This window comes from Drosophila navojoa, chromosome 2 (genome assembly GCF_054131105.1).
Source record: "Drosophila navojoa isolate 15081-1374.11 chromosome 2, UAZ_NAV_1.0, whole genome shotgun sequence".
Taxonomy (NCBI): Eukaryota; Metazoa; Arthropoda; class Insecta; order Diptera; family Drosophilidae; genus Drosophila; species Drosophila navojoa.
Window position 1 is genome coordinate 16,728,754 of NC_142890.1, and position 22,438 is coordinate 16,751,191.

General features: G+C 41.0%; 4 protein-coding genes and 1 long non-coding RNA gene across 5 annotated transcripts in view; 2 read left to right on the forward strand and 3 right to left on the reverse strand.

The window, feature by feature from the left end:
- LOC149092197 (uncharacterized) overlaps nt 1-22,438 on the forward strand; it is a 102,586-nt gene that overhangs the window by 69,235 nt on the left and 10,913 nt on the right. The window lies entirely within an intron of this gene.
- Nucleotides 420-3,420, forward strand: LOC108659649 (GPI ethanolamine phosphate transferase 1). The gene is made up of 2 exons (XM_018112667.3): nt 420-1,278; nt 1,399-3,420. The coding sequence occupies exons 1-2, from the start codon at nt 513-515 to the stop codon at nt 3,321-3,323; spliced, it is 2,691 nt and encodes an 896-aa protein (XP_017968156.1). The 5' UTR covers nt 420-512; the 3' UTR covers nt 3,324-3,420.
- LOC115562609 (putative multidrug resistance-associated protein lethal(2)03659) lies at nt 3,435-8,794 on the reverse strand. Its single transcript, XM_089256253.1, has 6 exons — nt 8,393-8,794; nt 7,902-7,987; nt 7,427-7,586; nt 6,992-7,358; nt 5,332-6,938; nt 3,435-5,278 (listed from the first exon to the last, which is right to left on the reverse strand). The coding sequence occupies exons 1-6, from the start codon at nt 8,467-8,469 to the stop codon at nt 3,616-3,618; spliced, it is 3,960 nt and encodes a 1,319-aa protein (XP_089112379.1). The 5' UTR covers nt 8,470-8,794; the 3' UTR covers nt 3,435-3,615.
- LOC115563694 (putative multidrug resistance-associated protein lethal(2)03659) lies at nt 9,267-14,646 on the reverse strand. Its single transcript, XM_089256252.1, has 7 exons — nt 14,171-14,646; nt 13,677-13,762; nt 13,269-13,428; nt 12,848-13,214; nt 11,186-12,792; nt 9,498-11,136; nt 9,267-9,425 (listed from the first exon to the last, which is right to left on the reverse strand). Exons 1-7 carry the CDS (start codon nt 14,245-14,247, stop codon nt 9,390-9,392), a joined length of 3,972 nt encoding a protein of 1,323 aa, XP_089112378.1. The 5' UTR covers nt 14,248-14,646; the 3' UTR covers nt 9,267-9,389.
- Nucleotides 16,221-22,103, reverse strand: LOC108659648 (Multidrug resistance protein 4). The gene is made up of 7 exons (XM_018112665.3): nt 21,405-22,103; nt 20,532-20,617; nt 20,310-20,469; nt 19,885-20,251; nt 18,188-19,815; nt 16,488-18,126; nt 16,221-16,428 (listed from the first exon to the last, which is right to left on the reverse strand). The coding sequence occupies exons 1-7, from the start codon at nt 21,479-21,481 to the stop codon at nt 16,393-16,395; spliced, it is 3,993 nt and encodes a 1,330-aa protein (XP_017968154.1). The 5' UTR covers nt 21,482-22,103; the 3' UTR covers nt 16,221-16,392.

Here is a 22,438-nt window from a genome sequence, read left to right on the forward strand (position 1 = left end):
TATACATATATATTCCTCACTGTGGGCACGGCAAATCAGAAAATACTATATCTGGTATCTCACAAATAATATTATTTGCATAAGTTTCTATAGACTTCAAATTCGGGATTTATTGGACTGTCAACCAAAGGTTAAAAATATGCAGTAATTATTTTTAAGCCCAAATATTTATATATAGAAACTGCTTTTCCTACATATTTATAGTTATATATATAAACTAAAAGTTTAATAATAAATAGTTCTTGTTGTTGAATTTTTTAGTGTTTGTTACTGCAGACTCCATCTTGAATCGTTTACTAATATAGATTAACATGGGTCAAGGACTGCAAAATTATTTAAGGAATAATACAAAATTGATCAGAATCAACCATTCAGAGTAGGCTGTGGGATATTTCCAAGTCAAGTAAGCTTTGCTCCTTTACCTATGTGTATTATTCCACTAAAACTCTCAATCATTAATAGGTCATAGTAGAAACAGTAGTGTTTCTTATTTTTATTGTTACTTTTGGAAAATGTGGAAATATTTGGCTCTGTTGGTGCATATATTGCTGCTCGGATATATTTCGTTGATCTATTTCCAAAGCTCGGTTATCAATGGCATGGAACCACAGAGTGGACATCGTTCCTTAGGCTTGCAACCGCCAGCAGATCGTCTGGTTGTATTTCTCATCGATGGCTTGCGTGCTGAATCATTGTACAGGAACAAATGGAACGTCCTACCCAATTTGAAACATCTATTTATGGACCATGGCCTCATTGGTATATCGCATGGAAGTGCTCCAACCGAAAGTCGTCCCGGGCACATATCCATATTTGGTGGCTTTCAGGAGGACGCTGCAGCAGCCTTGCGCAACTTTAAAAGAAATCCTTCCGTTTTTGATACGATATTTAATCGCACGATGGGCGGCTCGTGGGCCTGGGGCTCCAAGTCTGTGTTGAAATTTTTAAAACATTTGCCAAACCATGAAATGTATTTGGATATGCATACCGAATCGGAGCTCACGGGAAACAAGTTTACACATAAGTTGTTGTACAATAAAGTACGTAAGTTTTTGGCTGGATCATTTGATAATGCGACCCTGCCGTCGGTGTTTCTCGTGGATTTTGATAGTCTCGTTGGAAATGGGGCTGTACTCAAGCCGAACAGCGATGAGTTTTTCAAGGCTCTCAACAGTACTGAGACTGTCATTAATCAGCTATATAATTTGTTTGAAAAATATTTCGGGGATCAGCGAACGGTGTATCTTCTGACATCCGATCATGGAATGACCGATATGGGTAAGAGCGTAATTACTTCTTTTTTATAAGTTTTACAATGTAAATGGTAGATTTATGAATCGATTTAAGCTGAGCAGGACTGAGTTGTTAATGAGGCTGATGTTGGTATTTCTTTTGCAGGTGATCACGGCGAAGACAGTTTATTTGAGATTGAGATGCCATTCATATTTTGGGGCGCAGGTATCGAGCGACTGGAGTCTCCCTTTAAAGATATCTACGCGGCGAAAACGAATGGAACTCCAATGCAATTCCAAGAGCTTAAGCAGGAACAGCTCGCACCTTTGATGTCCGCTTTGATTGGACTGCCACCGCCACTGAATAATCGGGCCTCGCTGGTCATGGGCATGATGAATGTCAGCCGAACATATGAGGCTCACTCAATGTATCTGAATGCACGCCAGATATTGGCTCAAGTTGAAAAAGTATTCGATAAGCAAGAGCGCAGCTACATCTGGAAATGGATGCCCCAATTTGAGCGCCTGAATAGACACCGCATAGCGCACTTTCATGAGAAGATCCTCACCCAGATACAGAGCGGCTGTCTCAATGAGGCAATACTGTGTAGCCAGAGGATAATACATTCGGCATTGGAATGCCTAGAGTACTACAAACTATACTATCGCATACCACTGGTGGTGGCCTGCATGCTAACCTATCTGGGCTGGTTCTACTATCTTTTGGCGAAGCAGGGACGTGCCGAGCATGCGCCCACACGGGGCTGGTTCACTATTGCAAATCTGATCCTCTTGCTGATTGAGCTGCTCGTGGCTCTGACGTGCTTTTTGCATAGCATCCCATGCAGTACCAGTTTCTATCTACTAGTGCCAGTGCCCATGTGGGCATTGGCTCTGCGGGAGCAGGGCTTGCAGTACAGCTGCATGCGTGCTCCGCTCATTCAGCTGGCCTGGATCGGCGCTGCCGTAGTACTTTTCATTGCAACATACTTCTTCAAGCCGCTCATCGCTTTGGGCTATCTGATCGTGGTTTGTGCAAACAATGGACACGCCTTTACTCGAGCTCCTAGGCTACGATTTTGGCTGTGGGTCGCGGTGGTTGCCCTGTTGACCGGATTCACTGTGAAGCGCCCCGATTTTGGATGCAACACAATAGTATTGGTATTCCTGAGCATGCTCGTGACCATACTGCGTCCACTGCTGATGAACGAGCGACATGCCTGCAGAGTCTGGCTGAGCAATGGCACTGCCTTGCTCTTGGGCGTCTATTTACTCTATGAGCGCCTTTCCAAGATTGAGATCAACTGTGTGCTGCAGGGCGCCGCCTGGTTCTATGTATTTTACGCATTCATCTCTATACCCTACAGCAATACGAAGACACCGCGTCGTCGTGTTCAGCTGATACTCTTCAACTTGAGCACTGTATACACATTGTTAAGCGTTAGCTATGAGTCGATATTTATGCAATTGCTCTGCACCGAGTTTCTGCTGGGCATGCAGGTGGACACGGAAAAAAAGAATTTGACAGATTCAGAAGACAGCGAGGGCGTTGAGGACGAGGTGCAACCCAACAAATCCCTATCCTCGGAGGAACACGTCAACAAAATCTATCGCTATGCTGTGCTCATACTTGTCTACGCCTATTTCTCGATGATTGGCACCGGAAATCTGCTCAACATCAGTGCATTTGATACGAGCTTTGCCCACATCTTTGTTTCGGACTGCTCGACGGTTTTAATTTTGTTGCTCTACACGCTGAAGGTGATGATACCTCTAATTATTATCATAAGCAGCTTGTACGCCTTCCGCGCCTATGCCCGCTACAATTTGCGCGGCATTTTTATCTGCTTGTTCCTGATCTGTGATGTATTGTGTCTGTACTTTTTCTTCTTTGTGCGCAACAGTGGTTCCTGGCGCAATGTGCGCGAATCAGTGTCCCAGCAGCTGATCGCCCATGGAGTACCCATGCTATTGGCCGCATTCTCGTTTATACCAAATCTACTCCTGAGCGCCGTACCGCTGACGATGCTGCCCATGCTGAACTGGAAGAAGGACGTAAAGATGACACAACTGGGTCAAAGTCAGGTTTAAAAATCTGTCTCAGTTCCATTTTGAATGTTCCGAAAATTTAAGTGTTTATGAATTGAATAAAGGTTCAATTGGATTATCATACTTTTCCATTTGAAACTTTTAAAGGCACAATTTGTATTTTTAAAGATTCTGGTATTTATTCAAATTATCATCACGATAATACTTTAAGTATCTCATTTTGACTTAACTAAAACAATAAGTAATTAGTGCTAGGCAGTTTTCTCCTTCTGTGATTCCAAATGTGCCTAAAATTGGATAATAAAATTCGTTATTTGTATTTTAATACGAGTATTTAATATGATAAGATACTAGCCTTTTCTGCAACCGATAGTAGACTCTCAAAACTGCTCTGGCCCGTCTCCATAACCATGCTGTGGAAGATCTTCGACTCGGATTCTGTTAGCAACTCGTATGGCGAGCCAAACTCTACCATCTGACCAGCATCCATGACTATCACCTTGTCAGAGTCCATAATCGTGTTCAGCCTATGGGCTATCGTCAGCACTGTGCACTCCCTGAACTTGTTTCTTATTGTCGCCTGGATGAGCGCATCTGTCTGTGGATCCACATTGGCTGTGGCCTCATCCATCACTAGAATGCGATTCTCGCGAAGAATAGCGCGCGCCAGGCATACCAGTTGCCTCTGCCCCACACTGAAGTTGCTGCCTCCCTCGGAAATCTTACTCTGAAGTCCATTTGCAAATTCGCTGATGACAGGTTTCAGTTTGACCTCCTCCAGAGCATCCCACAGCTTAGCGTCGCTATACTCCTCAAATGGATCTAAATTATAGCGCATACTACCCGTAAAGAGCACTGGCTCCTGAGGTATAATGCTAATTTTGCTGCGCAGATCGTGAAGGCCCAGCTCGTTAGTGTTGCGGCTATCGATGATGATGGAGCCATCATTATAGGACAGTCGGAAGAGGGCGTTGATGAGTGAGGACTTGCCTGCACCTGTGCGGCCCACAATGCCAACTTTCTCCATAGGTTTGATCTCGAAATTGAGAGACTTAAGTACATACTTGGAGTGTGGATCGGGTGAGTAACGAAGACTAAGGTCGTCAGCCACAATTTTACCCTGTTCTGGCCATGTCGGTGGAGGCTTTTTGCTTGGCTGAGATTCGAACTCGCCTTCAGGCTCAATATCATCATATTCCAATACGCGCTCCACTGCTGTCATTGTGGTGTCCAGTTCGGCGGATTGGGTCATTCCATACTGCACCATTCCTGCCAAACTCATGGCCTGAGTAATAGCCAGCCCAACCTCACCAGGTTTGGTGGGCGGATTTATGAAGTAGTTAAGTACAATTATGATTGTATATAAGGCACAAAAGAAATCAACATAGTAGCCAAAGGCACGACTCGTGGACAGAAAAGTGTAGTATCCAGAGCTGTGTAGATCTTGAAGATTGTCGAACTCGGCAATTAGTGCCTTCTGGGCGCCGAGTGCTCTAATTGTGGTTAAACCATTAAGTGAGGTGCTCAGATGAGAATAGATGGGAGACCTTGCAACTGCCTCCAATCGTTTAACATCCCTCGAAGTCTTAAGATAGAATTCTCTGAGGTAATAGAAGATTACGCCTAATACAAAAGTTAGTATTAGATAATAGGGATTGGTTATGCAGATGACAACAATGACGCCTGCCAATGTGAGAAAGATCTGCAGCACATCCAGCATAATCGTCGGCAGCACTTCATCTAGTTGTCCCAGATCCTTGGAGAAACGATTCAGTATACGACCAGATGGGTTCGTGTTAAAGAAGTACATAGCTGCCCTGGAAATGCCCCTGAACATGGAATTGTGCAACTGTATGGAGCTTCGCCTCGCCATTGCATAGAAGAGAATCGGGCGCATTACGCTGAGTATGACTGCGGCTACATTGAGTGCTGTGAAGTAGTAAATATCGACGGGATCGTTATTGCGGATGTCCGTGTTATTTTTAGTCTTGTCAACCCTAAAAATTAAATAGTTATAATAAGTCACGTAATTCATTGAAATAATACTAACCAATAGGAGAGAAATATATCCGCTGCAGAAACAACAACTTGTGTGCCAATACATAGAAGAATCATAAATAATATCAAGAACCAACCGCTTCCTGATGAAAAATATTCCTTATAGAGACCTAAACTGACTTTGCCTTCAACGCGAGTCTCTTGCGGAACCAGGGCTGTGTCCTGTATAACGGAGTCTGCCAGAGAACTCAAAGATGCGAAACTGTCAGTGCGCGAGGCTTGGCGGCTGGTTTTTGACTGTAAGCTAACGTGATCTCCAGCATCGCCCCTCTGTTCATCCACCGCCTGTTCATCGGCCTTATTTGTATCGGTTAACAGTTGGGCAAAGTCCAGGCCACTATGTTGCATCGTCGCATATGTACCCATTGCACTGATCTTGCCTTTATCCATGATAACAATGAGATCGGCGTGCTCTAGAAACTGCAGCTGATGTGTGACCAATATAACCAACTCGCTTCTCAGGTACCCTCTCATGCACTGGTCAAACAGGTGACGGCCCACATGTGTATCCACAGCACTGAGTGGATCATCAAGGAGGTAAATGTCCGCCCTACGATACACAGCCCTGGCCAGACTGATGCGTGCTTTTTGTCCACCCGAGAGCGAAGCTCCCCGCTCGCCAACGATCGTCTTATCGCCTTGAGGAAGTAGTTCAAAATCTCGCTCTAGGGCGCACTTCTTGACCACAGTCCGATAACGATGCTTGTCCAGGGCTAATCCGAAGAGAATGTTTTCACGTACAGTGCCAGTGAAGAGCCAGGGTTCCTGCGCGGCATAGGAGAATCTGCCATTAACTTTAACACTGCCTTTTTCCGCAGGAAGCTCGCCTAGAATCGATTGCATCAGACTCGACTTGCTTGCGCCAACGGGTCCTATAACTGCAACCAGTTGCCGGCGACCCAATTTTAGATTGATATTGGTCAAAGTATTTTCTGTTGCTTTGGTATCCCACTTGGCATAGAATTGGTTGAACTCGACAAGCGTCTCTTCATCGTTACCCTTCTGAGCTCCGTTTCCATTCCCATTACTTATATCCACTCCATTTTCCTTTAGTATCTCTTGTTTAGAATAATCTGGTTCAGTTAGTGCGTTAGATTTGTCTTGAACCTGAGTCTCCTCTCTATGCATAAACGTCTCCAGGCGCTTGATAGACACTTTGATCTCCGCTAGTTGTGTGATGCTCAGTGGAAAAAAATTAGTGACTGCTCGCTGCAGCAGGTTGTAGTAGGCTGTGATAAAGAATGCGTCGCTAGCATTCAACACACTTTCTAGCAGCACGAAGCCCACTAGGCTGACAAAAGTAAGGGTGCGGGATAGGCACATGCCAAAGGCAATAAGGACTCCTCTAATATAATTGACTTTCTTGATGCAGTTCATCTCCTTGCCACGCATTAGTTCGACTAGTTTGCCCAGTGGCTTCTCCCAGGCGTACATCTTGATTACTTGAATGCCGGAGATAAATTCGTTCATCATTCGTACGCGTTCGTCTGTACGCAATGCTGTCATCAGACGCAGCACTGATGTTTTTTTTGCCAAATAGGCTTGAAAGGGTAGGAAAAGTAACATAATGGCAACACCAAAGAAGGACGCCACGCCGATCTGTAATTATTTGTATTATAATATAAATTTAGATCACTTATTCATTTACCTACCTTTTGATACATCAAGAAGGTAACCACGAACAGCTCCAGTGGGGCCAACCACATGAAATGAACATTAATTAAGATCACATCGAAGCGACTCACATCATTGGACAAGAGGTTCACCACCTGACCGATAGACGTGTCCCCTAAGGATGTGTGACTCAATCGTAATGCTTTTCTATAGACCAGACTACACAGAGCAACACGCATTTTCATGCCCAGATGGAGGAGACCGAGTATAAACGGATGCCCAGTGACAACGGAAAGTACAGAGGCAGTGATGAGACCCGCGGCATAAAGTTGTGCTTTTAAAGGGTCTGTATCCTCATTCGAAAAGTATGACATAATACCATATAGGCACATTGGCTGAGTTACTCTGGAATGAACAAGATTATTAATATACATATGTCTAAGAATAAGAGATATTCTGATAAATTTACTTACTTCACTACGAATTCTCTGATTCCAAGCAGGAGTCCAGTTACAAATAGATGCCAGCCAAATACGCGAATCACGACGCGCCCCAATCGTGGTTGTTTGCCTTGAGCCGATCTTTGGCTAACTTCCTCATCCCAAGCTGAGCACAAACGATCGCCAAGTGTATCTGTTAACACAATACATACATATGTACATATATTTAAATGCAAATCTAGATAAAATCACTATAAATTATGATCAATCATCAGGTACTTTTTTTTTTTAAATATGTAAATAAAATAAGGACTAGGTCAATCGATAGTATCGAAATTGCCGATAGGCAGGATGCTCAAGAGTAAATTCGCTATGAGAATGAGCTGAGCCTTCAGAAATAGTTCATGATCTAGTTATATATACATATATAAATTTAATCGGTTAAGATGCTTGTCATTGAAGAGATAAGATGATTATTGTGCAATATTATTCTAATTGCTTTACTTACCTGACTTGTGTTCTTTTAATGGCCGGTAAAGATCTGACTGTTCCAATGTCTTCTTACGGCCCTTAAATAAAACCGGAAAGACAAAGCTGTACGTTGACAAACATAATGGGATAAAATATAAATACAAAGGTTAACATATGTATGTATTATATAGAGACTGTTAAGAAATAAACATAAATACAAATAGTCCTATTTCACTAGATTGCTACAATTGAGAGATTGGGTTTCCATATAAGGGGCATCCGAATATTATCTATGTTTATTTGCAAGTTCATAATGACGAGCAGTTGTCAAACACATGGTTGTATTTATTTACATACCTCAACAACTTACAAAAACAATCATTTTTGTATTTTAACACTATTAAAGATAAGATAATTTTATATCTAGACAATCATTATCATTCAGATTCCATGATATCAAATAATCTCCCACAAAATATCTTGTCATAGAAGTCTATTGTAGGACTTGTGTTAAGATTGCAGACTCACCATAGCATAAGTTCCGAAAATGGATTACTTCGTTCGCGCGGGTTTTCGGGTAGTTCATCTGCTTTTGTTGTTTGCATTTTGTTTTCTTTTTATTTATTTACATCGAACATCTGAATCGAATTTGCATTAGTGCACAACCATATAAGTATTCAATTACACTAAACACATAACATATGTATGTACATATATAATCGATCTGAGGTTGTGTATATGCATACGTACATATACTTTGTTGGGGTACGTGTGCAAGGCTATTCTATGGAATTTACTATATACAATTACAGTATTATTCCACTGTGCGACTGTGCCGGTTGGATTTTCTTAGGATGCCGCGCTTATCGTACAATAGCTTTATCAAACACTATTGCACTTACAGAACCACAAGATCACGATTTGCATATATATATATATATATATATATATATATATATATAACTTATTTAATTACACAACAAAATATCCAGATAAGAATATTTATGTGTATTTAAAGGCACCATTCATTACGAACTGAGTTGAAAACGGCCCTTGCCCAGCTGTTCACTCTCTGGCCGCCAAATACGTTCTACGTGCCAGCTGACCGACTGTCGCTTTTTATTGGAACAGCCAACTGTTGCGGGCGCTCTCTTTAAAGCTTTCACTCTTTACATAAAGCTTCTCTCGTGCGTGTGTGTTTCAAATGAGCTTTTAAGCTTGCCTTTCTCAAGTTTCTCTAGATTATTTGTAATTCTTATCGGGCAATACGTTTATAGGTAACTTTAATTTGGTGGCTGATAAGATATTCAAATTATATTATGATGAGAACAGATAATATTTTTATATTTAATGTGAATTGAATTTTGTCAACTGAAATTACGAATAAAATAAAAATTTAATGTTTTAGTTATGTATTCAATACATTTATTTAATAACAGTTTCTAAATACAACTTTTAAACGTTTTGTTATTACTTAAGTCTAATTAAAGTGAGCATTAAAATTAATATTCAGCAATCAGAGGTTCTACGCAGCTTTCAACTTTTTGGATTCCAAATGGGCCTATAAATAGATATTCAAAATATTAATATAAATCCTTGTATTGGTATTGCTTTCACAGAATTGAATACTAGCCTTCTCCGCTATCTTAAATAGATTTTCATAGCTTTTCTGACCCGTCTCCATAACCATGCTGTAGAAGATCTTCGACTCGCATTCTGTTAGCAACTCGTATGGCGAGCCAAACTCTACCATCTGACCAGCATCCATGACTATCACCTTGTCAGAGTCCATAATTGTGTTCAGCCTATGGGCAATCGTCAGCACTGTGCACTCCCTGAACTTGTTTCTTATTGTCGCCCGGATGAGCGCATCTGTCTGTGGATCCACATTGGCTGTGGCCTCATCCATCACTAGAATGCGATTCTCGCGAAGAATAGCGCGCGCCAGGCATACCAGTTGCCTCTGCCCCACACTGAAGTTACTGCCACCTTCTGAAATATTTCCTTGAAGTCCATTTGTAAATTCGCTGATGACAGGTTTCAGTTTGACCTCCTCCAGAGCATCCCACAGCTTAGCGTCGCTATACTCCTCAAATGGATCTAAATTATAGCGCATACTACCCGTAAAGAGCACTGGCTCCTGAGGTATAATGCTAATTTTGCTGCGCAGATCGTGAAGGCCCAGCTCGTTAGTGTTGCGGCTATCGATGATGATGGAGCCATCATTATAGGACAGTCGGAAGAGGGCGTTGATGAGTGAGGACTTGCCTGCACCTGTGCGGCCCACAATGCCAACTTTCTCCATTGGTTTGATCTCGAAATTGAGAGACTTAAGTACATACTTGGAGTGTGGATCGGGTGAGTAACGAAGACTAAGGTCGTCAGCCACAATTTTACCCTGTTCTGGCCATGTCGGTGGAGGCTTTTTGCTTGGCTGAGATTCGAACTCGCCTTCAGGCTCAATATCATCATATTCCAATACGCGCTCCACTGCTGTCATTGTGGTGTCCAGTTCGGCGGATTGGGTCATTCCATACTGCACCATTCCTGCCAAACTCATGGCCTGAGTAATAGCCAACCCAACCTCACCAGGTTTGGTGGGCGGATTGATGAAGTAGTTAAGTACAATTATGATTGTATATAAGGCACAAAAGAAATCAACATAGTAGCCAAAGGCACGACTCGTGGACAGAAAAGTGTAGTATCCAGAGCTGTGTAGATCTTGAAGATTGTCGAACTCCGCAATTAGTGCCTTCTGGGCGCCGAGTGCTCTGATTGTGGTTAAACCATTAAGTGAGGTGCTCAGATGAGAATAGATGGGAGACCTTGCAACTGCCTCCAATCGTTTAACATCCCTCGAAGTCTTAAGATAGAATTCTCTGAGGTAATAGAAGATGACGCCTAATACAAAAGTTAGTATTAGATAATAGGGATTGGTTATGCAGATGACAACAATGACGCCTGCCAATGTGAGAAAGATCTGCAGCACATCCAGCATAATCGTCGGCAGCACTTCATCTAGTTGTCCCAGATCCTTGGAGAAACGATTCAGTATACGACCAGATGGGTTCGTATTAAAGAAGTACATAGCTGCCCTGGAAATGCCCCTGAACATGGAATTGTGCAACTGTATGGAGCTTCGCCTCGCCATTGCATAGAAAAGAATTGGACACATTACGCTGAGTACAATCGCACTTATATTGAGTGCTGTGAAGTAGTACATATCGATGGGATCGTAATTGACGTCCGAGTTATTCTTTGTCTTGTCAACCCTAATAAGAAGAATGTTATTATCAATCAAACTATTCACAGGTCACTTACCAGTAGGAAAGGAATACATCCGTTGCAGAAACGACAACTTGTGTGCCAATACATAGAAGAATCATAAATAATATCAAGAACCAACCGCTTCCTGATGAAAAATATTCCTTATAGAGACCTAAACTGACTTTGCCTTCAACGCGAGTCTCTTGCGGAACCAGGGCTGTGTCCTGTATAACGGAGTCTGCCAGAGAACTCAAAGATGCGAAACTGTCAGTGCGCGAGGCTTGGCGGCTGGTTTTTGACTGTAAGCTAACGTGGTCTCCAGCATCGCCCCTCTGTTCATCCACCGCCTGTTCATCGGCCTTATTTATATCGGTTAACAGCTGTGCAAAGTCCAGGCCACTATGCTGCATCGTCGCATATGTACCCATTGCACTGATCTTGCCTTTATCCATGATAACAATGAGATCTGCTTGTTCCAGAAACTGCAGCTGATGTGTGACCAATATAACCAACTCGTTTTTCAGATACCCCTTCATGCATTGGTCAAACAGGTGACGGCCCACATGTGTATCCACAGCACTGAGTGGATCGTCAAGGAGGTAAATGTCCGCCCTACGATACACAGCCCTGGCCAGACTGATGCGTGCTTTTTGTCCACCCGAGAGCGAAGCTCCTCGTTCGCCAACGATCGTCTTATCGCCATGAGGAAGTAGTTCAAAATCTCGCTCTAGGGCGCACTTCTTGACCACAGTCCGATAACGATGCTTGTCCAGGGCTAATCCGAAGAGAATGTTTTCACGTACAGTGCCAGTGAAGAGCCAGGGTTCCTGCGCGGCATAGGAGAATCTGCCATTAATTTTAACACTGCCTTTTTCCGCAGGAAGCTCGCCTAGAATCGATTGGATCAGACTCGACTTGCTTGCGCCAACGGGTCCAATAACTGCAACTAGTTGCCGGCGACCCAATTTTAGATTGATATTGGTCAAAGTATTTTCTGTTGCTTTGGTATCCCACTTGGCATAGAATTGGTTGAACTCAACAAGCGTCTCATCATCGATATCTTTTGTTCCTGTATTTTCATTGTCATTGTTTATCATTGCACCATTTTCCTTATCGGATTCTTCTTTAGCAAAATTATATTCTGTTAGTGAATTCGATTTGTCTTGAACTTGAGTCTCCATTCTATTCATAAACGTCTCCAGGCGTTTAAGGGATACCTTGGCTTCCGCTAGTTGTGTGATGCTTAGTGGAAAAAAATTAGTTACTGCTCGTTGCAAAAAGTTGTAGTAAGCTGTGATAAAGAATGCGTCGCTAGCATTCAACACACTTTCTAGCAGCACGAAGCCCACCAGACTGACAAAAGTAAGGGTGCGGGATAGGCACATGCCAAAGGCAATAAGGACTCCTCTAATATAATTGACTTTCTTGATGCAGTTCATCTCCTTGCCACGCATTAGTTCGACTAGTTTGCCCAGTGGCTTCTCCCAAGCGTACATCTTGATTACTTGAATGCCGGAGATGAATTCGTTCATCATTCGTACGCGTTCGTCCGTACGCAATGCTGTCTTCAGACGCAGCCCTGATGTTTTTTTTGCCAAATAGGCTTGAAAGGGTAGGAAAAGTAACATAATGGCAACACCAAAGAAGGACGCGACGCCGATCTGTAATTATTTTAACAATAAGTCAATACGTCTTAACTCTTATTTATCGATTTACCTTTTGATACATCAAACATGTAACTGCAAAGAGTTCGATTGGAGCTAGCCATATAAAGTGTCCGGTAAAGAGAAATAAATCAAAGCGACCGACATCGTTTGACAATAGGTTAACCACCTGACCTATCGATGTATCCCCCAGTGCTGTATGGCTCAGGCGCAATGCTTTTCTGTACATCAGACTACATAGCGCCACACGCATTTTCATGCTTAGATGAAGAACACCTAATAAATATGGATGTCCACTAACAACGGATAGCACTGAGGCACATATGAGGCCTGCTGCATATAGCTGTGCTTTTACGGGATCTGTATCCTGGCCAGAAAAGTATTGCATAATACCATATAGGCACATTGGCTGCGTCATTCTATAAAGAGCTTCACATAAATAAATGTCACATAGTGTCTTGAGATGAACTTACTTCGTTGCGAAGTCTCTCAGTCCCAGCAGTAGTCCAGTTATAAACACATGCCAACCAAACACTCGGATCATAACGCGGCCCAAGCGTGGTTGCTTATTCTGAGCGGTTCTCTGACTTACTTCCTTATCCCAAGCAGCGCTTAAGCGATCGCCGAGTGTGTCTACAGAGAGGGCAGGAGAGCAATGCTTTAAATAGCTGTTATTTTTTTCAACGAATCGATTGTATTGCAGCTATCGATAGTATAAGAATTATCTAACAAGAGTTTAAAATATTCGAATTATTCAATACACATTACACTCCCAACGACTTATTTAAAGAAACTTACATTGAAAAATGCAAGTCAATGTGCTTATATTATATATTATAATTATTATCTTTTCAAGAAATATTTTTTTTAAACGCACTCACCAGATTTGTGCTCCTTTAGTGGCTGGTACAGATCTGGCTGCTCCAAAGTTTTCTTCCGGCCCTTCAACATTACGGGAAACACAAAGCTTTAAGATATACATGAAGATAAGAATGAATTCTTTTAAGGTCATTCAAATAAAAACTTTTATAATAAAAAGATAACTCTAATATATTATATGATTTACAACAATTTATATAATATTAAAATACTGCACGGAGAATCAAATGTGTTATATCTGTATATTAGCCATAGCTGAGTGTGAGCAACAGTTAGAAATTTACAATGTAATTGTTTTCATTAAGCGTTCAATTCAACATTTTCTAAGACCTTCTATATATTTTAATACTTCGAAAGATAAGATAATGGAATAACATGAAACCCAAGCTCAATTTGTTAGGTTTGTTACTTATTAAATTACATATATTCAATTGTGTTTTATAATGTAACAGCTTGTTTTTTTTGTTTAAATTAAATTGATGATATTTCGACTCACCAAAAAAATAGTTCCGAAAATGGATTGCTCCGTTCGCGTGGATTTACAGGCAGTTCATCTGCTTTCATTGATTGCATTTTAACTTTCTTCTTGTTTTTTGACTCAATTAAATATACAGACTATATACAATTACCAAAATGGTTCTTACAATATTTCACTTTACATCTACGAATATTTTCCACTGTGCAATGCGATTAACGATTGTGTCAGTGATGCTGCTACGTAGACCGTATGTTAGAAAACATGAATAACATAAATCAACAGAATAAACACATTCTAACAGTATACATATATGTAATTAATTTATTTTATAACGCAACATTGGTATAAGAATATCAATATATTTCATTGCGTCAAACACTTCATTTCACAGTTTATTAATTTTCACCAGACCACAATAATAAGATAACTAACTGTTCACTCCAACCGCCGAGCACGTTCTAAGCAACAGCTGGCCCACATGTCGCCATTTATAGGAGAAGATTCACTGCTAAGAAACTCCGTGGACATTCACTGTTAAAAGATACGTTAGCAGGTCATTACATTTAATGTTAGCTAACAGCTCTGTTGTGACGTCACATTTTCGGCTAGTGCTGTTATCCGATTTGAAGTTAGGCGGGAACACAACAGAATTATATAACTCTGACAGGAACTCGAGTCCAATTATAATTCAATAATTTACGAAATATGACGTCACACTGCCAAGGCAGCCACTAACCATAGTGTTCTATTGTTAATGATTTAGCAGAGCCAACTATGACGATTGACTTAGACCTTTAACAGTTGCCAATTAATGCTCAGTCTGGGCACTCTGTTTTATTATGAGCTTTTGGATTTATTGTAGCCAACGGCGGGCGTTTTCAAAGATAAGTGTAGTATAAATAAATTAAATTTAAATTGATGGGTTTATGTATTTATTGATTTTTTAGGCATGCTGTTAAATTAAAAAAAGCTTTTTTAAAGCTTATCCAAGTATTTAAGTTTCTGTGATTCCAAACAGGCTTTTAATAAGAAATTAGAAATTATAATATACATTCTACATCATATATAACATGAATTGATAAAACTTTTTTTTTTTTTTTTTTTTTTTTGCATAATTCATGTCAATTTATGGCCATTGAACTGATATAGTACTGAATAATATTATTTCATTATATTACATTAGAATGGCACAATAAACTTTATCTCGTGAGAAAAACTGTGCTTCTAAAGTGTCAAATTACGAGTCGTCAAGTGTTGTAGATAGAATATAGCCGGCTGATAAGTTATCATAAAGCTGAAACTTTTGTATATTTTTTGACTATCAATAACTGTGCATAATGGAGTGGAACCTACATCGACCTTGACTCACAATTTTTTGTTTGTTTTTATTTACACATTTCTGTATTGATAAAGAATTAACGTTGTCCAAATTGACTCATTGATAAACCAATTAAGACTCACCAGAACATGAGCTCCAACAGTGGATGGTTCCGCTCACGTATGCTCTCCGGCAGATCATCTTCTTTTATTTTGTGGATTTGAAAGCTTACAAAAAAAACTATAAAATATACATACATATATGCATAATAAAAAGATTTTTTATAAAATTCATTTTTTCATTATCTATTATTTTATTTTTTTCATTGAATTATAAAAGCCATTAATATAGTGTTTTTTTTCAATTTCACCATACCTCTAAATTGTTCTTAGGATGTCAGTTATTTTGATCAGCCAACTCTGTGCGACGGCCACAGAATGCGATCTCAAACTGAAAAGCTGACCGATGTAGGTGGTTTTATATAAAACTCTCTCGCTCTCCGAAAGCTTTCTCTAAAAGAAAAATACTGCTTTCACATCTTATCGATTTTGGTCTTATCGTGTACAACGTTTTTGACAGTCATTAACGTTTAACACTGGCGGATAAGATAAACGAAGTGTCAGTGGTCAGGAACAAAGTAGTAAATATTTATTAGTCTGGAAAGAACCAGTAATGTTCTTTAGATTTCACCAGCACTGCTTTGTTACCATTTCAATGAAAACAGCTGTATTAATAATTTTGTATTTAAACACAAAGAGTCCACATTTTATTCAAATTTGTTTTAATATATCATTATTAAAGATCGTAGAAATAATACTTTAAGTAACATATACATAATTACACAATTATAAGTGGTATACTTTCTATGAGGAATTTTCTTAAATTTAGTCATTGAGAATATTTAAGTGAATATTCATTGGTTCTAGGCAGTTTTCTGCTTTTGTGATTCCAAATGGGCCTGTAATTTTATAAAATTGGTTATAACGAGCTTTCAGTGTTACAGAAGTGAGTACTTACTTTTTCTGCAACTTTCAGTAGCCTTTCAAAGTTGCTCTGTCCGGTCTCCATAGCCATATTATGGAAGATCTTCGTCTCACATTCCGTCAAGAGTTCATAGGGCGAACCAAACTCAACCATCTGACCTGCATCCATGACTATCACCTTGTCAGAGTCCATAATTGTGTTCAGCCTATGGGCTATCGTCAGCACTGTGCACTCCTTAAACTTGTTTCTAATTGTCGTCTGGATGAGAGCATCTGTCTGCGGATCCACGTTGGCTGTGGCCTCATCCATGACTAAAATGCGATTCTCGCGAAGAATAGCACGAGCAAGGCACACTAATTGCCTTTGACCCACACTAAAGTTGGTGCCACCTTCTGATATTTTGCTCTGAAGACCACTTGGTAGCTCGCTAATGACAGGTTTTAACTTGACTTCCTCCAATGCTTCCCATAATTTGGCGTCGCTGTACTCTTCAAATGGATCCAAATTGTAACGCATGCTGCCCGAGAAGAGCACTGGTTCCTGAGGTATAATGCTAATTTTGCTACGCAGATCGTGAAGTCCCAGCTCGTTGGTGTTGCGACCATCGATGATGATGGAGCCATCGTTATAAGACAGACGAAAGAGGGCGTTGATAAGTGAGGACTTGCCTGCACCTGTGCGGCCCACAATTCCCACCTTTTCCGTGGGTTTGATCTCGAAGTTGAGAGACTTAAGTACATACTTGGATTGAGGATCGGGGAAGTAACGAAGACTCAGATCGTCAGCTACGATTTTACCCTGCTCTGGCCATGTCGGTGGGGGTTTTTTGCTTGGTTGGGATTCATAATCGCCCTCTGGTTCTATCTCATCATATTCCACGACACGTTCCACAGACGTCATGGTGTTCTCCAGCTCAGCCGATTGACGCATGCCCCACTGCACCATGCCAGCCATACCCATAGCTTGAGTTATGGCTAATCCGACTTCTCCGGAGCTTTTAGGTGGATTTATGAAGTAGTTTAGTATAATTATTACTATGTACAAGGTGCAGAAGCAGTCCAGGTAGTAGCCAAAGGCTCGATTCGTGGACAGGAAAGTGTAGTAGCCAGAGCTGTGGAGATCCTGAAGATTGTCGAACTCCGCAATAAGGGCTTTCTGCGCTCCCATGGCTCTGATCGTGGGGAGTCCATTGAGTGACGAACTAATGTGAGAATAGATAGGAGATCTGGCCACTGCCTCTAATCGTTTGACATCTCTGGATGTTTTCAAGTAGAACTCTCGAATATAGTAGAAGATTATGGCCAGACCAAAAGTAAGAATGAGATAATACGGATTAGTTATACATATGACAACAATAATGCCAATCAGAGTTAGAAAGATCTGCACTACGTCCAACATTATTGTAGGCAGCAGCTCGTCTATCTGTCCTAGGTCCTTTGAAAACCGATTCAATATTCGACCCGAAGGATTCGTATTGAAGAAGTACATGGCAGCCCTGGTAATGCCACGGAACATTGCATTATGGAGCTTTGTGGAGCTGCGCATGGCTAGCTTATAGAAAAGCATGGTTCGCACCAGAGTGAATACAATCACAGCTATATTAAGAGCAGTAAAGTAGTATATATCTATGGGATCTGAGTCTTTCTCTGCAGCATCTTGGTTCTTGTCAACCCTAGAAATAGAAAACTAACTATAGAAAACTTATGATAGAAAACTTATTACATATATATTACCAATAAGCAAGAAAAACATCTGCTGAGGATCCCACAATTTGTGTACCCAAGCAGAGGAACACCATAAAACATATCATTAGGTATCCACTTCCTGCCGTAAAGTATTCCTTATATAGACCTAGACTGATTTTGCCCTGGACTCGTGTCTCTTGTGGTGCCATGGCTGAGTCCTGCGCAATAGACTCGGAAAAAGAGCTCAAGGAAGTAAAACTAACATTGCGCGAAGGCTGCTTCGACAGGTCCGATTTACTGCCACGCCTGCTTCTTGAAGCTAAGCTGAGACGATCCCAAATATCACCAGGCTCGCTATCCATATCATTCTCTCCATCTTTTGTCTTGTTTGGATCGGTCAAGAGTTGTGCAAAATCCAGGCCACTGCGCTGCATCGTCGCATATGTTCCCATCGCACTGATCTTGCCTTTATCCATGATAACAATGAGATCTGCTTGTTCCAGAAACTGCAGCTGATGTGTGACCAATATAACCAACTCGCTTCTCAGGTACCCTCTCATGCACTGGTCAAACAGGTGACGGCCCACATGTGTGTCCACTGCACTGAGTGGATCGTCTAGCAGGTAGATATCCGCCCTACGATACACAGCCCTGGCCAGACTGATGCGTGCCTTCTGTCCACCCGAGAGCGAAGCTCCCCGCTCGCCAACTATCGTCTTATCTCCCTGAGGAAGTAGTTCGAAATCCCGCTCTAGGGCACACTTCTTGACCACAGTTCGATAACGGTGCTTGTCCAAGGTTAATCCGAATAAAATGTTTTCACGGACAGTGCCAGTAAAGAGCCAAGGCTCCTGAGCGGCATAGGAGAATCTGCCATTGACTTTAAGGCTTCCTTTGTCAGCGGGCAGTTCACCAAGAATGGATTGTATAAGACTGGATTTGCCACCGCCCACGGGACCAATCACAGCTACCAGCTGTCGGCGATCCAATTTTAGATTAATATTATCCAATGTGTTCTCTGTTGATTTGCTATTCCACTTGGCATAGAATTGGGAAAATTCAACAAGCGATTCCGGATTGCCATTGAGCTTAGGTACATCGCCACTGCCGTTCTTTATTAGAGATCCATTGTGTTTATCATTAGTAGCTGAAGAGGGCGGAGCATCAATTGATTTGTCTTGAACTTGTGTCTCCTCCCGATGCATAAAGGTCTGCAGACGCTTGATGGATACCATCAGTTCTGCATACTGACCGATACCCTGTGGAAAGAACATGGTGACCGTGCGCCGAAGAATGTTGTAGTATGCGGTGATATAAAAGGCTTTTTCAGCATTTAGCACGTATCCCTGCAGCACATAGCCCACCAGACTGGCAAAGACGAATACACGGGAGAGAAACATGGCAAAGGATATGAGTATGCCACGTATGTAGTTCACTTGCTTGATGCAGATCATTTCCTTGCGTCGTGTTAGTTCAATGAGTTTTCCAAATGGTTTCTCCCAGGCGTACATCTTAATCACCTGAATGCCGGAAATGATCTCATTCATCATTCGTACACGTTCATCAGTACGCAGAGCCGTTCGCAAACGAAGCACCGATGTCTTCTTGCCTAGAAATGCTTGCAAGGGAAGAATAAGTAACATAACCGCAACGCCAAAGAACGCTGATATTCCTATCTGAAAATTAAATTACCATTATAGAAGTAATCACAAATAGGCTTATCTTCCGTAAAGGTACACACTCACCTGTTCGAACATTAAATAAGTGACCACAATGAGCTCTAGAGGTGCCAACCATAGATAATGAACGTTGATCAGTACAGTATCAAAGCGCCCCACATCATTGGACAGCAGATTCACAACCTGACCGATGGTAGTATCACCCAATGCGGTACGGCTTAGCCGTAGGGCCTTGCGATAGACCAAGCTACAGAGGGCAATGCGCATTTTCATGCCCAGATGGAGAACACCAAGCATATACGGATGGGCACAGAAGACAGTGAACACAGAGCCTGCCATTAGACCAGCTGCATACAGCTCAGCCTTCATTAGATCGCCATCTTTGGTCGCGAAGTAGGACATCATGCCAAACAAGCAAATGGGCTGAGTTACCCTAAAATGATTATGATCAGACACGGATGATGGGGGCAATAATTCAAGAAGCTACGAACTTCGTTAGAAACTCCTGGACAACCAGTAAAAGCCCCGTCACAAATAAATGCCAGCCAAATACTCGGGCTACCACACGCCCCAAACGTGGGGGCAGATTCAGAGCTGATCTATTCGCTACTTCTTCATCCCAGGCGGAACAAAGGCGGTCGCCAAGCGTGTCTAAAAAAGCATTATCAATTGTTATGAAAATTCTACTAAGTTATCTTGGATGTATCACTCACCTGACTTGTGTGTCTTGAGTGGTCTATAGAGATCCGTTTGCTCTAGTGTCTTTTGCCGTCCTTTAAACAGAACCGGCATGGCAAAGCTTAATGGAACAACAAAGATATAAAATATATAAAACAGATAACATGAAGACGTTTAAAGTGATAGCCATGACAAGTAAAGTCAATTAAGATAGGAGAGTTTACTGAAATGCCAGATGCTCTCTAGATTGACATAAGATCTGTCTTCGATATAAATATGCTGACTGGAATCCTAGAGTCCAGCAATAAAATCTTAGCTTTAAAATTTAAATATAAATATTTAGGCTATTTGCTATCAATTTATTAATTTACCATCATATTTTGTAGATAAATTAAGCAATCATGACATTTTTCGCAAATCACCCGTATTATTTGTTGTGGGGCACTAACATAGGGATCTATTAGCACCTCGAAAGATAACAATTATTTTTATAGAATTCATATCTCTATGCTTTCAGCAGTCCATTAGACATAATGTCAATGACGACAAATCTGATTACATATGTAGGGCTGTATATACATATGTATGGCATGTTGACCAAACCCGATCGGGTTTTATTAGCTTATGCCTACGTTTAGCTGACGGTCAATATTAAAGTTGCCTTAAGTGACAGCCAATTGAATAACTTGAAATAACTCATGCAAATATCAATGGGCTTGAAGAATGTACATGTAGCTATAGCTATACATATATCGTTCCATATATATTTTTATTACCGCTCCCTCAATAAGCGGGGCTGAGCTCGGACGCGCTAACTATGTAAATTAAACGATCCATTGAATACAATAATAACAAACTCGAGACAGTTGTCACTATCAGCTCGAAACGCTGATTTGACTCTGACTTACCAGAACATCAGCTCCGACAAGCAATTGGCACGCTCGACGGGATTCTCCTCCAGCTCATCGGCTTTTAATGATTGCATTTTGCTCTCTCTTGCGTTTTAATTGAATTGCTGTAAAGCTACTTTTTTCATATATTTTTATTGTTTTATATAGCTATAATTATAATATTTAAATATTTTTTCCGGATTTGGCGACTTTTTTTTTGTGGACTTGATTAGCACCCAACAGCAGTCATAGCGGACACGCGCTTGTCGTTAGTATAATTTATTATTATTTTATTTATTTTCTGAATATCTTTTGTGATATATAGAAGCATAGCTAATCAAAATTTTCCATTCGAACCATATTTGAACTTTCGAAAGGGTCTTACGAAAACGTTCCAGAGCACATGTTGATGGCTTGTTTAAGTTTTTTCTTTTTTGGTTTTGGATATGAGATACTCGATATTATAAAAACTTAATTGTGTTGCACTATGTATATGTCTGGTATGCGAGCCTTCACATTATCACTAGCTCGATAACATAATTTCATCACTATTGTGTACATGCGCGAGTATTTATATTGATAATGAGTTTTTATTTTTGCGTTGGCTTGTATTACTTAACGAAAGTTTGCCGCAGTATTAGATTTTTGTCCGCAGCTCGCGTTCACCAAACGGACGTTGTGCACACTCCGAGCGCCAAACTCATTCTAACATTTATCTTCCGCTGAAAGAAACATCAACAACAGTTTACTCTTTCCGCTCCATCAAGCGTACGCGCAATGAACTTGAAGCTCGCTCACTCAGCTGTGCTGAGATTTCAAGCAGTGCGCTCTTTATTGCGCTATCTGTATTTCATGCTCTTTTTTTCTGTCGTGTTGTCGGTTTGTCGCTGAACTTTGAGGCCGGCCGGTATGTTTTCTGAATTAATTGCATACTCAGGCATGTAATCGGTCAGCTACCTTTGATAAAATGATCAATGCAAATAATATTTTTAAGAAAAAAGTGTAACAACAAAAATCTGTTCAATAATATTGTGACTCACATTTTGAAAACC